At 40.8% G+C, this 15,005-nt stretch overlaps 1 protein-coding gene across 2 annotated transcripts in view; it reads right to left on the bottom strand.

Annotated features, from left to right (window-relative positions):
* Nucleotides 1-15,005, bottom strand: part of Appl1 (adaptor protein, phosphotyrosine interacting with PH domain and leucine zipper 1) — a 50,503-nt gene that overhangs the window by 33,597 nt on the left and 1,901 nt on the right. For both annotated transcript variants that reach the window (XM_027921561.2, XM_071618855.1), the window contains exon 2: nucleotides 1,000-1,098. In XM_027921561.2, coding sequence (XP_027777362.1) covers nucleotides 1,000-1,098 — 99 coding nt within the window. The remainder of the gene's footprint in view (nucleotides 1-999; nucleotides 1,099-15,005) is intronic.

Here is a 15,005-nt window from a genome sequence, read left to right as displayed (position 1 = left end):
AAAAAAAAAAGCAAAATGTGGTTGACTTAGGGGCTGGAGTAGTGGTAGAGCACTTGCCTGACATGTGTGAGGCACTGGGTTTGATTCTCAGCACCACATATAAATAAATAAATAAATAAATAAATAAATAAATAAATAAAAGGTCCATTGACAATTAAAAAATATTTTTAAAAAAATGTGGCTGACTTAGTCATAACACAGCAACACAGTCATATGAAAGGGTTTTTTGTTTTGTTTTGGTATCAGGGATTGAACCCAGCAGGTACTTAATCACTGAGCCACAACCCCAGCCCTCTTCAGTCAAATCTTAAATGAAGACTACTATTAGTGATTTTTATTTTCTTTCAGTAATGGGGATTGAACCCAGGAAAACTACCATTGAGCTACATCCCCAGCACTTTTTATTTTTTGAGACAAGGTCTCAATAAATTGCTGAGGCTGACCTTGGGATTAGAGGTGTGAACTACAGGACTCAGCTACTTACTGATATTTTTTTTACTAGGGATTGAACCCAGGGGTACTTAACTACTGAGACACAACCCCAGCCCCTACTTTTTTTTTTTTTTTTTTTTTTTTTTTTGAGAGAGAGAGACAGGATCTCACCAAGTTTCTTAGAACCACACTAAATTGCTGAGGCTGGCTTTGAACTTGCAATCCTCCGGCCTCGGCCTCCCAAGACACGGGGATATAGGCATGTGCCACTGTGCCCAACACTATTAGTGATTTTTAACAAGAAAGCTCTTCTTACTGTGTTTGGGGAGAAGGGACTGATGTTTCAATCTTGTTACTTTTGTGGTGCTACAAACTATGCACTAGTAACAGAAAGTAAACTCTGGTATACAATATATTTAATGTTCTTTCATCCTTTCAACAAATATTTATTACTAGTATTTCAGGACAAGGCTAGGCACCAATAAACAAAACAGACACTATTCTCTGTCCTTATGGGGCTCAAAGATTAATTTTTAAACAGCATTGTATTAGACCTTAGCTTTTTACCTGTGCATCATAAATACGATGCATAGCTTGATACAATTGGTTCATATAGTTGGAAATAGCTGTAGCATCTTCTTCAAAAACGCCTAGTAAAGACCTTGTCTGTATAAAAGAAAATAAATTAAAAAGCTATGTTAATTGGTATATAGGTAAGATGGGAAAACTTTTTTTTTTCTAAAAGAAGCAAAAATAGTAAGATAACAGAGCTCCAGTAATTATGAGTTTTAATCTATTTTCTCTTTTTACAGTAATGCTAAGAAGTCAGGGTTTTTTTTTCCTCTGTTTCACTTCATTAAAAATGAGGTATTTTCCAACTACATCACAATCTTTTCCCAAATATGTTACAAAAACTTTAGGAGGAACAACAAAGGTGTAATTTTATTGGTTAGAATTTCTGTAATTGTATTAAGAAGAAACACTACAGATTAAAATTTAAAATTCTGCACTTAAGATGGTAGATGAGAGAACAAAGGTAGTGTAGTAGGCTCCTAAAATGCAAGAAGTAAAATCAAGAATCAATATATGGGATGGCTTCCAATTAAAAAGCTTCTCAGCAAAGGAAATAATTAATAATGTGAGGAGAGAGCATTCAGATTGGGAGAAAATCTTTACCACATGCACCTCCGATAAAGCATTAATCTCTAGGATATATAAAGAACTAAAAAAACACCAACAAAACAAATAACCCAATCAATAAAAGGGCTAAGGAACTAGACAGACACTTCACAGAATAAGAAATACAATTGATCAACAAATATATGAAAAAGTGTTCAACATCTTTAGCAATTAGAGAAATTCAAATCAAAACTACTCTAAGATTTCATCTCCTGTCAGAATGGCAATCATCAAGCATACAGGCAACAATAAATGTTGGCAATGATGTGGGGAAAAAGGTACACTCATACATTGCTGGTGGAACTGCAAATTGGTGCAACTACTATGGAAAACAATATGGAGATTCCTCAGAAAATTGGGAATGGAACTACCATTTGACCCAGCTATCACATTCCTTGGTTTATACCCAAAGGACTTAAAATCAGCATACTATAGTGATACGGCCACAACAATGTTTATAGCAGCTCAATTCATGATAGCTAGACTATGGAACCAACCTAGGTGTCCCTCAATAGATGAATGGAAAGAAAATGTGATATGTATACTCAATGGAATATTACTCAGCTTTAAAGAAAAGTGAAATTATAGCATTTGCCAGTAAATGGTTGGAGCTGGTGAAGTAAGCCAATCCCACAAAAGCAAAGGCTGAATGTTTTCTCTAATATGCTGATGCTAATTCACAATAAGGAGGGAGGCACTAGGGAAGAATAGCATTACCTTAGATTAGGTAGAAGAAAGTAATGGGAGGGGAGAGGAGGGGTTACAGGGAGAGGAAAGATAGCAGAATAAAACAGACAGTATTACTGTGAAAAAAAAAAAATATATATATATATATACACACACACACACACATGACCAATATGATTCTGCAACATGTACACTCAGAAAAATTAGAAATTATATCGCATCTATGTACGACACATCAAAGTGCATAAATGCATTTTACTGTCATGTATAAGTAATTAAAACAAATTTTAAAAAATTTTTAATTCGGTACTTAAACTAAAAACAAATCAACACAAACATTCAAAACTTAGGGGCCTGAGGGTTTAGCTTTCTAGTAAAGCATCTGCCTAGCATGTCTCTCTGGGTTTCAACTGCGGCTTGCGAGTGCAACACACACACACACACACACACACACACACTAATTTAACAGTATTCCATGTATAAATATTTAAATGCTTTATTATAGGATAACCTAATATGATTATTTCCTTTCTTCAATGGTCTCTTCTTAGTACCAAATCTCCCTCTGTCCTAATCTAAAATAATACCACAGTACAGTCTACAAAATAGTAACTAGGTTTTTCTGAATGAAGGATTTTGGTTTCCTCTTTATATGTTTCTATATTGTTTGGCATTCTTTTTTCTACAATGAGAAACTTAAAATGATATTTATTATAAGGGGGAACACTTGTAAGTAAGTAATAATGTCAATAAAATTATCAAAGATAGTAAATGGTGGAACAGGCTTGTAATCCCAGCTACTTGAGAGGTAGAGGCAGGAGGATCACCAAGTTCAAGGCCAGTCTGGGCAATTTAGCAAGACCCTGTATCAAAACAAAATAAAAGAGACTGGAAATGTAGGATATGGCTCAGCAGTAGAGTGCCCTGGGTTCAATCCCCAGTACTGGGGGGAAAAAAAAAAATCAAAGAAAAGGAAACTCAGTTTATCAAAGGCAAATGATGATCACCATTTTTTTCCCAAAGGCAATGGAAAAATTAGAATACTAATAAGTACGGAGATAACTTAAGCTTAAAAATCTAAAAAAATTACCTTATATTTTATTCCCTAGCTTCTTATTCCTTTCGTCCAGAAGTCAAAGCTAAGTCAATACAGTATAAAGTGGTGGAGGGTTGGGGGAACACAAGATTATTATGCTGGTTGAAGCAGTCCATATTATCAGTCCCCTACTTCCCCAGGCCTTTGAGATTTGAATTTGATAGAAGCTGTTTTTAGTTTAGTTTTGATTTTTTAATTTCGGAGACATGGTCTAAATTGCTCAGACTGGTCTCAGCTCAAGCAGTCCTCCTGCCTCAGTCTCCAAGTAGCTGAGAATACAAGCACACACCACCAGCTGAATTTGACATAATCATTTTCACTCTAGTGCTCTAGCTTTACTCCCATTCCCATCAGTGCTATCTTAAGATGTAAAAAAGATGGACTGGGGATGGAGGTCAGTGACAGAATACATGCCTAGCATGTGCAAATTCCACGGTTAATGCCTAGCACCCCCACAAAAAAATTTTTTTTTTAAATATGTCTGTATAAAAGAAAGCATCAGGGCTGGGAATATAGCTCAGATGATAGGATAACCTAATAACCAATAATCCTCAATTGGTAGGATAACCTCACATGCACAAGACCTTGGGCTTAATCCCCAGCAAAACATACACACACACACACACACACACACACACACACACACACAAAAAGCATTAGGAAATCTTGATAGGCCAGTACCCCACCCCCCTTTTGGTACTGTGGACTGAATCCAGAGGTATCTACCACTGACCTAGTTCTTTTCTATTTTTATTTTTTGGTACTAGGGATTGAACTCAGGGGCGCTTAACCACTGAACCATATCCCCAGCCCTTTTTGTATTTTATTTAGAGACAGTGTCTCACTGAGTTGTTTAGGGCCTCACTAAATTGCTGAGGCTGGCTTTGAACTCAGGATCCTCCTGCCTCAGCCTCCTGAGTCTCTGGGATTACAGGCTTGCTCCAGCTAGGCTTTTTTATGTTTTGATATTTTGCCTTTATATTTATGGAAACAAACCTTCAGACAGAATGTTATCATATATGCTCTCATGTAAACATCTAAAAAATATATAAGCAGCATAAATTTAATATATTCCTAAAACTTTTATACTCAGTTCAATCAACTCATAAAGTCCAATAAATCATTTTCCAATTCAAGCCCTAAATATCGATGTTTTCTCATACTTTTCTCAGTACCATGGGATGACAAGTATTTCTTAGAAGTGCTTCAGTTTAGTCCCTAACTTTTTTTTTTTTTTTTTTTTTTTTTTTTTTTGTATTGGGGATTTAAGTCCTTGAATTTGCAATCCTGCTTTCTCAGTCTCCAAGATCACTGGGTTTAACAGACATGTACCACCACACCCAGTTCCTAAAAATTTCTTATAAGAGATAGATGCTTGTTCAGTTAAGTTTTGGTGATAAGGCTTGTTTCTACCATGTAGAAAAGTACGATTTTCAAACAACCAGGACTGACATTCTTTCCTCAAATCAATTTGTTGGCTGAATGCAAAGACTGCACTTGGCCACAATTGCCACTAGGAGCAACAACCAAAATGTACATTTGCATACATGGGAGAGTGGAGCTGCCACCTGGCTAATAGCAATTGTTAAAATACCACAGACTCAAGGCAGGCCATGATCACACATGCCTATAGTTCCAGCTACTTGGGTGGCTAAAGCAGATGGATCACTTCAGCTTATGAGTTTGAAGATAGCCTGGGCAACATTATGAGATCTTGTTTCATTAAATAAATAAATAAATAAACATCTCTAAGGGGAATTACAATCTGAGATGTCAAAATGTGGGGGAGCACACTCCATAATCAGGAGTACTTCATGTTATGAAAAGAAGGAAGCCTACATTTGTGAACAGGGTGGTTTTCAATATTGTATTATACATGAATCATTAAGATATATATACATAAAATCAATTATTTTTAAAGGATGTTAGTAATTAAAAAGTTTTATTTTGATTCTGATTTTCGGAATAATATATAAATACAGACAAACCATCTATTGTAGGCTTAAGATTTTGTGCTTCTACAGATAACTTTTGCAGAATGGTATGGTTTGGGCAAAATAATTCTAAAGATGTTTACATTTAGTAAATCTGGACTTTGCAAATTCCTCCTATTTTAATACAATTACTATTAAATTTAAAATACATATATATATATATTTTTTTTTTTTTGAAGAATATACTGAAAATTGAACCCGGGGCTCACTTTACCACTGAGCTACTTTTTCTTCTTTAGTCCATTTATTTATTTATTTAGAGATAGGGTCTCACTAATTTGCTAAGGCTAGCCTCCAATTTGTGATTCTCCTGACTCAACCTCCTGAGCTGCTGGAATTATAGTTGTGGGCCACCATGCCCAGTTCTATAAATCAAAATTTAAAGAGGGAAGCCAGGTATAGTGGTGCAAGCCTGTAATCCCAGCAACTCAGGAGGCTGAGGGAGGAGGATCACAAGTTCCAAGACCAGAATGGGCAATTTACCAAGACCCTGTCTCAAAATTAAATGAAAAGGGCTGGGATGCAATGGTACATACCTGTAATCCCAGCAACTAGGGAGAATGAGGCTGGAGGATTAAGTTCCAACTCAGCCTCAGCAAGTTAGTGAGACTATCTTAAAATTTAAAATTAAGGAAAAGATAACTATAATCCCTGATGGCCTTTCATGACTCCCAAGCTCTAATTTTTTCACATAGCAACAACAGGTCACTTTTGATAAGGATCAATTAATCTAATAAAAAATTTGTATTAGGAACTTCAAAAGTTTCATATTCTCTATTATTCCTTAGGCTTACATAGTCCAAAATAAGAACAAAAATTTATGCCTAAAAGCATTAATTTCAGTCCCTATTTTTGGGGGGGTGGGTACTGGAGACTGAACCCAGAGGTGCTTTACCACCCAGCAACATTCTCAGCCTGGTTCATTTTATTTATTTATTTGGTACTGGAAATTAAACCCAGGGGTGCTTAACCACTGAGTCACATCTCCAGCCCTTTCATTTTTATTTTTTTAATTTTGAGACAGGGTCTAAATTGCTTGGGCCTCACTAATTTACTGAGGCTGGCTTTGAACTTGCAATTCTTAGGTCTCAGCCTCCGAAGTTGGTGGAGTTACGGTGCCCAGCCCTTTTTATTTTTCAGTGAGGCAAGGTCTGAGTTGCTTAGGGCCTTATTAAGTTGCTGAGGCTGGCCTTGAACTTGTGATCCTCCTGCCTCAGCCTCCTGAGTTGCTGGGATTACAGATGTGGGCCACCATGCCCTGCTCAGCCCTATTTATAGAAGAATTTGAGGAAAACTGAGCACAGTGGCACAAGCCTGTAGTGACAACTACTCAAGAGGTAAAAGAATCTCTCCAGCTATCCTGGCCAATATAGTGAGTAAGACCTCGTCTCAAAAAAAAAAGTGGCCGGGGGGAGCTGGAGTTGTAGCTCAGCAGTAGAGCGGTTGCCTTATACATGTGAGGCACTGCATTTGATTCTCAGCACCACATATAAATAAGCAAATAAAATAAAGGTCCATCGACAACTAAAAAAATATTTTAAAAAAATTAAAGGAATCATGCCGCCTTTCAAATTCTTTTCATTAAGAAAAAATGAGGAAGATGGCGGCGAGGGGAGTGCATTGTCCCCGTGTGCTGCTTCACTGTGTGGGAGTATGACAAGTCAGGACGGCTAAAGGATATTTTGTTAGGAATTTCCAGCAATAGTGGGGTGCTCCGGAACCTGGAGGAAGGATTTCCATCGCACGAGGATCGGCTACGGGGACTCAAACGCGAGAGGTTTGTCGCACGGAGGGTAACACTGCTTATTCAGCAAATCGCCCCGCAGCTAAAGTCTGCAGAGCGCGCTGGGATAGAGACGCAGGGTTACAGCGCTGCAGTTTCTGCCAGCCGCGCAAGCACCGTACTCAGGGCTGAATTCTGGGTTCGAGACGGGGGAAGGAAGCGGTCCATCTCGGTTCTCCACACCGGTCAGACCACAGAGGAGGCCAGCAGCCACCATGTTAGTAAACTGACGTCACCACCCCTGTTTTCGACTGACCGCAGCTCATTCAGCCATAGATCAGGTAATTTCAGGCTGCAATTCGCCTGCGGCTTGCAGACAGATTGCTAAGGTTCAGCGCCTGGGTGCTTCTTAGAACCTGATCCTATCGGAGCGAACACCGAGCGCGGGGCGGCCGAGTTCCGGCTCCCGGAACCGTCCCGGAACCGCCCTGGCCCAGAGCTGCAGAGCCTGCGGAGGCTGCTTCTTGGACCCTGCACCTATCAGAGCATACACCAAGCACTAAGCAGCCGAATTCCGGCTCCCGGAACTGAGCCCGCGGGGACTGCTTCTTGGAGCTTACACTTATAGGAGCTTACACAGAGCACGGAGCAGCCGAGTTCCGGCTCCCGGAACCGTCCCGGAACCGCCCTGGCCCAGGGCTGCGGAGCCTGCGGAGGCTGCTTCTTGGACCCTGCGCCTATCAGAGCATACACCAAGCACTAAGCAGCCGAATTCCGGCTCCCGGAACTGAGCCCGCGGGGACTGCTTCTTGGAGCTTACACTTATAGGAGCTTACACAGAGCACGGAGCGGCCGAGTTCCGGCTCCCGGAACTTCCCTGGCCCGGGGCTAGGAGCCCGCGGAAACTGCTTCTCGGTCCGGGTCCTGCTGAGGGCCGGTCAGGACTCACCCGTTGCTTTGGTTGCCTGGTAAGGGGAACAAAATGCTGCCATTCGCATAGGATACCAACATGGCAGAGATCTGATGTCAGCAGAAAGCGGCGGAGGAGAGAACTTCATCAATACCAGCGGTGACATAAGCAGTTGGTCTCCCGGTAGGGGGGGTGAGGCACAGTCACCCGAGTCTCCTCAATTTGTCGTCGAGCCAGAGGGGAGGAGCCGGGCCGCCGCCAGCGCCCAGAGCAGGCCCAGCGGCTCGCCAGCGTGGTGACCGCGTGACCCCAATTGGAGAGGGGGCGGAGCGGAGCCGCCACCCGCACCCGCAAGGTGGGCAGACCCGCGACCCAGTGGTACATGGGCGTGGTAGGAGGGGCAGGGCAGAGCCGCCGTTCGCGCTGGCAAGGTAAACAGACCTGTGACAGCCTGGCGGGTCAGGCCCAGTGGCCTGCCAGTGTGGTACACACGTCACCCCAACTGGAGTAGGGGCAGAGCAGATCCTTCTGCCACGCCCGGATCAGGCCCTGCCGGTGTGGTGGTCACGTGACCCCAATTGGAGTGGGGGCGGAGCGGAACCGCCACCCGTGCCCGCAGGGTGAGCAGACTAGTGATCAACCTGCAGATCAGGCCCAGGGGTCCGCAGGCGTGGTAGGAGGGGCAGGGCAGATCCGCCGCCCGCGCCTCCAAGGTAGGCAGACCTACAACAGACCGGCAGATCAGGCCCAGGAGCCTGCCGGCGTGGTACAAACACCACCCTAATTGGAGTAGTGGCAGAGCAGAGTCGCCGCCCGTGCCAGGAACAGGCCCAGCGTCCTGCAGGCGGGGTAGTCACGACACCCCAATTGGAGTAGAGGCAGAGCAGAGCCTCCACCCGTGCCCGAAAGGTGGGCAGATCTGCGACCGACCAGCGGGACAGGCCCAGTGGCCTGCCGGTACGACAGACACGTCACCCCATTTGGAGTAGGGGCAGAGTAGAGCCGCCTCCCGCGCCTGCAGGGTAGGCAAACCTGCAACCGACCTGCGGATCAGGCCCGGTGGCCTGCCGGCGTGGTACACTCGTCACCCCAATCGGAGCAGGAGCAGAACAGAGCCGCCGCCAGCTCCCAGAACAGGCCCAGTGACCTGCCGGCATGGTAGCCACGAAACCCCAATTGGAATAAGGAGAGAGCAGAGCCGCCACCCGCACCTGGAGGAAAGATACGCAAGCAGTATGAAAAGACAAGGAAAGAAAGGACCACAAGCAATGCAGGTCAACGCAACTTTAGAAGAGGTAACAGCTGCAGCAGATGGAACGTCAGATAAAGAATTCAGGATATACATGCTTCAAATGATCTGGAGTATCAAGGAAGACATTAAACAGCAAAATCAGACAATGAAAGATCACTTCGACAACGAATTACGCAAACAAATCCAGGAAGCAAAGGATCAACTATACAGGGAGATAGAGGTTATAAAAAACAAACAAACAGAAATCCTAGAAATGCAGGAAGCAATAAACCAACTTAAAAACTCAATGGAGAATACTACCAGCAGAGTAGAACACTTAGAAGATAGAACATCAGACAATGAAGACAAAGTATTTCAACTTGAAAAGAACATAGACAGCTCAGCAAGACTGTTAAGAAACCATGAGCAGAACATCCAAGAAATATGGGATAACATTAAGAGACCAAACTTAAGAGTCATTGGGATACAGGAAGGTACAGAGCTCCAAACCAAAGGAATGAGAAGTCTATTCAATGAAATAATACAAGAAAACTTCCCAGACTTGAAGAATGAGACAGAATCCCAAATCCTAGAAGCCTACAGGACGCTGAATGTGCAAAATCATAAGAGATCCACACCTAGACACATTATAATGAAGATGCCCAACATACAGAATAAGGAGAGAATTTTAAAAGCTACAAGAGAAAGGAAGCAGATTACAATTAGGGGTAAGCCAATCAGGATAACAGCTGATCTTTCAACACAGACTCTGAAAGCTAGAAGATCCTGGAATAACATATTTCAAACACTGAAAGAAAATGGGTTCCAACCAAGAATTGTGTATCCAGCGAAATGAAGCTTCAGGATGGAGGATGAAATTAAAACCTTCCACGATAAACAAAAGTTTAAAGAATTCGCAGCTAGAAAACCATCTCTTCAAAACATCTTCGCCAAAGCATTACAGGAAGAAGAAATGGAAAATAACAATGAAAACCAACAGTGGGAGGTAGGACAGTAAAGGGGGGGGGAAATAATCAAAGAGGAAAACAAACCATGTTTAGTAACAGAAATAAACAAATATGGCTGGAAGAACAACCCATATCTCAATAATAACCCTAAATGTTAATGGCTTAAACTCACCAATTAAGAGACACAGGCTAGTAGAATGGATCACAAAACAAGACCCAACAATATGCTGCCTACAGGAGACGCATTTGATAGGAAAAGACATACATAGGCTGAAGGTGAAAGGTTGGGAAAAATCATATCACTCATATGGACTTCGGAAACAAGCAGGAGTGTCCATACTCATATCAAATAAAATAGATTTCAAGCCAAAGTTAATCAAAAGAGATAAAGAGGGACACTACATACTGCTTAAGGGAACCATACAACAACAAGACATAACAATCATAAATATTTATGCCCCAAACAATGGTGCAGCTATGTTCGTCAAACAAACTCTTCTCAAGTTCAAGAGTCTAATAGACCACCATACCATAATCATGGGAGACTTCAACACACCGCTCTCGCCACTGGACAGATCTTCCAAACAAAAGTTGAATAAGGAAACTATAGAACTCAATAACACTATTAATAACCTAGACCTAATTGACATATATAGAGTATACCACCCAACATCAAGCAGTTACACTTTTTTCTCAGCAGCACATGGATCCTTCTCTAAAATAGATCATATATTATGTCACAGGGCAACTCTTAGACAATATAAAGGAGTAGAGATAATACCATGCATCTTATCTGATCATAATGGAATGAAACTGAAAATCAACGATAAAAGAAGGAAGGAAAAAGCATACATCACTTGGAGAATGAACAATAGGTTACTGAATGATCAATGGGTTATAGAAGACATCAAGGAGGAAATTAAAAAATTCTTAGAGATTAATGAAAACACAGACACAACATATCGGAATCTATGGGACACATTGAAAGCAGTTCTAAGAGGAAAATTCATTGCTTGGAGTTCATTCCTTAAAAAAAGAAAAAAACCAACAAATAAATGATCTCATACTTCATCTCAAAATCCTTGAAAAAGAAGAGCAAAACAACAGCAAAAGAAGTAGAAGGCAAGAAATAATTAAAATCAGAGCTGAAATTAATGAAATTGAAACAAAAGAAACAATTGAAAAAATTGACAAAACTAAAAGTTGGTTCTTTGAAAAAATAAACAAAATTGACAGACCCTTAGCCATGCTAGCGAAGAGAAGAAGAGAGAGAACTCAAATTACTAGCATACGGGATGAAAAAGGCAATATCACAACAGACACCTCAGAAATACAGAAGATAATCAAAAATTATTTTGAATCCTTATACTCCAACAAATTAGAAGATAGTGAAGGCATAGATAAATTTCTTAAGTCATATGATCTGCCCAGATTGAGTCAGGAGGATATAGAAAACCTAAACAGACCAATATCAATTGAGGAAATAGAAGAAACCATAAAAAGACTACCAACTAAGAAAAGCCCAGGTCCGGATGGGTATACAGCAGAATTTTACAAAACCTTTAAAGAAGAACTAATACCAATACTTTTCAAGCTACTTCAGGAAATAGAAAAGGAGGGAGAACTTCCAAATTCATTCTATGAGGCCAACATCACCCTGATACCTAAACCAGACAAAGACACTTCAAAGAAAGAAAACTACAGACCAATATCTCTAATGAACCTAGATGCAAAAATCCTCAATAAAATTCTGGCGAATCGGATACAAAAACATATCAAAAAAATTGTGCACCATGATCAAGTAGGATTCATCCCTGGGATGCAAGGCTGGTTCAATATACGGAAATCAATAAATGTTATTCACCACATCAATAGACTTAAAAATAAGAACCATATGATCATCTCGATAGATGCGGAAAAAGCATTCGACAAAGTACAGCATCCCTTTATGTTCAAAACTCTAGAAAACCTAGGGATAACAGGAACATACCTCAATATTGTAAAAGCAATCTATGCTAAGCCTCAGGCTAGCATCATTCTGAATGGAGAAAAACTGAAGGCATTCCCTCTAAAATCTGGAACAAGACAGGGATGCCCTCTCTCTCCACTTCTGTTCAACATAGTTCTCGAAACATTGGCCAGAGCAATTAGACAGACGAAAGAAATTAAAGGCATAAAAATAGGAAAAGAAGAACTTAAATTATCACTATTTGCAGATGATATGATTCTATACCTAGCAGACCCAAAAGGCTCTACAAAGAAACTATTAGAGCTAATAAATGAATTCAGCAAAGTGGCAGGATATAAAATCAACACGCATAAATCAAAGGCATTCCTGTATATCAGCGACAAATCCTCTGAAATGGAAATGAGGACAACGACTCCATTCAAAATATCTTCAAAAAAAAATAAAATACTTGGGAATCAACCTAACAAAAGAGGTGAAAGACTTATACAATGAAAACTACAGAACCCTAAAGAGAGAAATAGAAGATCTTAGAAGATGGAAAAATATACCCTGTTCATGGATAGGCAGAACTAACATCATCAAAATGGCGATATTACCAAAAGTTCTCTATAGGTTTAATGCAATGCCAATCAAAATCCCAACGGCATTTCTTGTAGAAATAGAGAAAGCAATCATGAAATTCATATGGAAAAATAAAAGACCCAGAATAGCAAAAACAATGCTAAGCAGGAAGTGTGAATCAGGCGGTATAGCGATACCAGACTTCAAACTATACTACAGAGCAATAGTAACAAAAACAACATGGTACTGGTACCAAAACAGACGGGTGGACCAATGGTACAGAATAGAGGACACAGAAACCAATCCACAAAACTACAACTTTCTTATATTTGATAAAGGGGCTAAAAACATGCAATGGAGGAAGGATAGCATCTTCAACAAATGGTGCTGGGAAAACTGGAAATCCATATGCAACAAAATGAAACTGAATCCCTTTCTCTCGCCATGCACAAAAGTGAATTCAAAATGGATCAAGGAGCTTGATATCAAATCAGAGACGCGCCGTCTGATAGAAGAAAAAGTTGGCTACGATCTACAGTCGGTGGGGTTGGGCTCCAAATTCCTCAATAGGACACCCATAGCACAAAAGTTAATAACTAGAATCAACAAATGGGACTTAATCAAACTAAAAAGTTTTTTCTCAGCAAAAGAAACAATAAGAGAGGTAAATAGGGAGCCTACACCCTGGGAACAAATCTTTACTCCTCACACTTCAGATAGAGCCCTAATATCCAGAGTATACAAAGAACTCAAAAAATTAGACAATAAGAGAACAAACAACCCAATCAACAAATGGGCCAAGGACCTGAACAGACACTTCTCAGAGGAGGACATACAGTCAATCAACAAGTACATGAAAAAATGCTCAACATCTCTAGCTGTCAGAGAAATGCAAATCAAAACCACCCTAAGATACCATCTCACTCCAGTAAGATTGGCAGCCATTAAGAAGTCAAACAACAACAAGTGCTGGCGAGGATGTGGGGAAAAGGGTACACTTGTACATTGCTGGTGGGACTGCAGATCGGTGCAGCCAATTTGGAAAGCAGTATGGAGATTTCTTGGAAAGTTGGGAATGGAGCCACCATTTGACCCAGCTACTCCCCTTCTTGGTCTATTCCCTAAAGACCTAAAAAGGGCATGCTACAGGGACACTGCTACATCGATGTTCATAGCAGCACAGTTCACAATAGCAAGACTGTGGAACCAACCTAGATGCCCTTCAATAGACGAATGGATAAAAAAAATGTGGCATTTATACACAATGGAGTATTACTCTGCATTAAAAAATGACAAAATCATAGAATTTACAGGGAAATGGATGGCATTAGAGCAGATTATGCTAAGTGAAGCTAGCCAATCCCTAAAAAACAAATGCCAAATGTCCTCTTTGATATAAGGAGAGTAACTAAGAACAGAGTAGGGACGAAGAGCAGGAGAAGAAGATTAACATTTAACATGGATGAGAGGTGGGAGGGAAAGGGAGAGAGAAGGGAAATTGCATGGTAATGGAAGGAGACCCTCAGGGTTATACAGTGGAGGAGGTAGAGAGAGAGGAGGGGAGGGGAGGGGAGAGGTGGGGAGGGGGGAGGGTGGAGGACGGGAAAGGCAGCGGAGCACAACAGACACTAGTATGGCAATTTGTAAATCAATGGATGTGTAACTGATGTGATTCTGCAATCTGGGTATGGGGTGAAGGTGGGAGTTCATAACCCACTTGAATCAAAGTGTGGAATATGATATGTCAAGAAATTTGTAATGTTTTTAACAACCCACAATAAAAAATTAAAAAAAAAAGAAAAAATGAAGACATGTAAGCTATATTTTTAAAAACAGGATAAAACTATTATGTACAATAAATTTGGGAAAAAAATGAGCAATTTGCCTTTAAAGTGGAAGGTACTAAGTGGCAGTGAAGGCTACAATCTCCATCTCCTCAGTTGCAGATCCAAGGCTATCCATCCTGCCTTAATGTTCTCCCAAAGAATTAGGCTCAGTGGCACAAACCTATAATCCCAGCAATTCAGGAGTCTAAGGCAGGAGGACTGCAAGTTTGAGGTCAGCCTGGGCAATTCAGTGAGACCCTGTCTCAAAAATAAAAAGGGTTTGGATATAGCTCAGTGGTAGGGCATGAGTTAAAACCCCAGTACTAAAAACAAAACAAATTACCCCCAGTGTCTTACTTTCCTAAATCCCAGCTTCCCAAGTAATTTTCCCAAATAAATATTACCTTGTTCAAATTTATTACCTCTAGA

Source organism: Marmota flaviventris, chromosome 1, assembly GCF_047511675.1.
Source record: "Marmota flaviventris isolate mMarFla1 chromosome 1, mMarFla1.hap1, whole genome shotgun sequence".
NCBI classification, from domain to species: Eukaryota; Metazoa; Chordata; class Mammalia; order Rodentia; family Sciuridae; genus Marmota; species Marmota flaviventris.
Note: the sequence above shows the minus strand (reverse complement) of the source record. Positions and strands in the feature narration are given on the sequence as shown.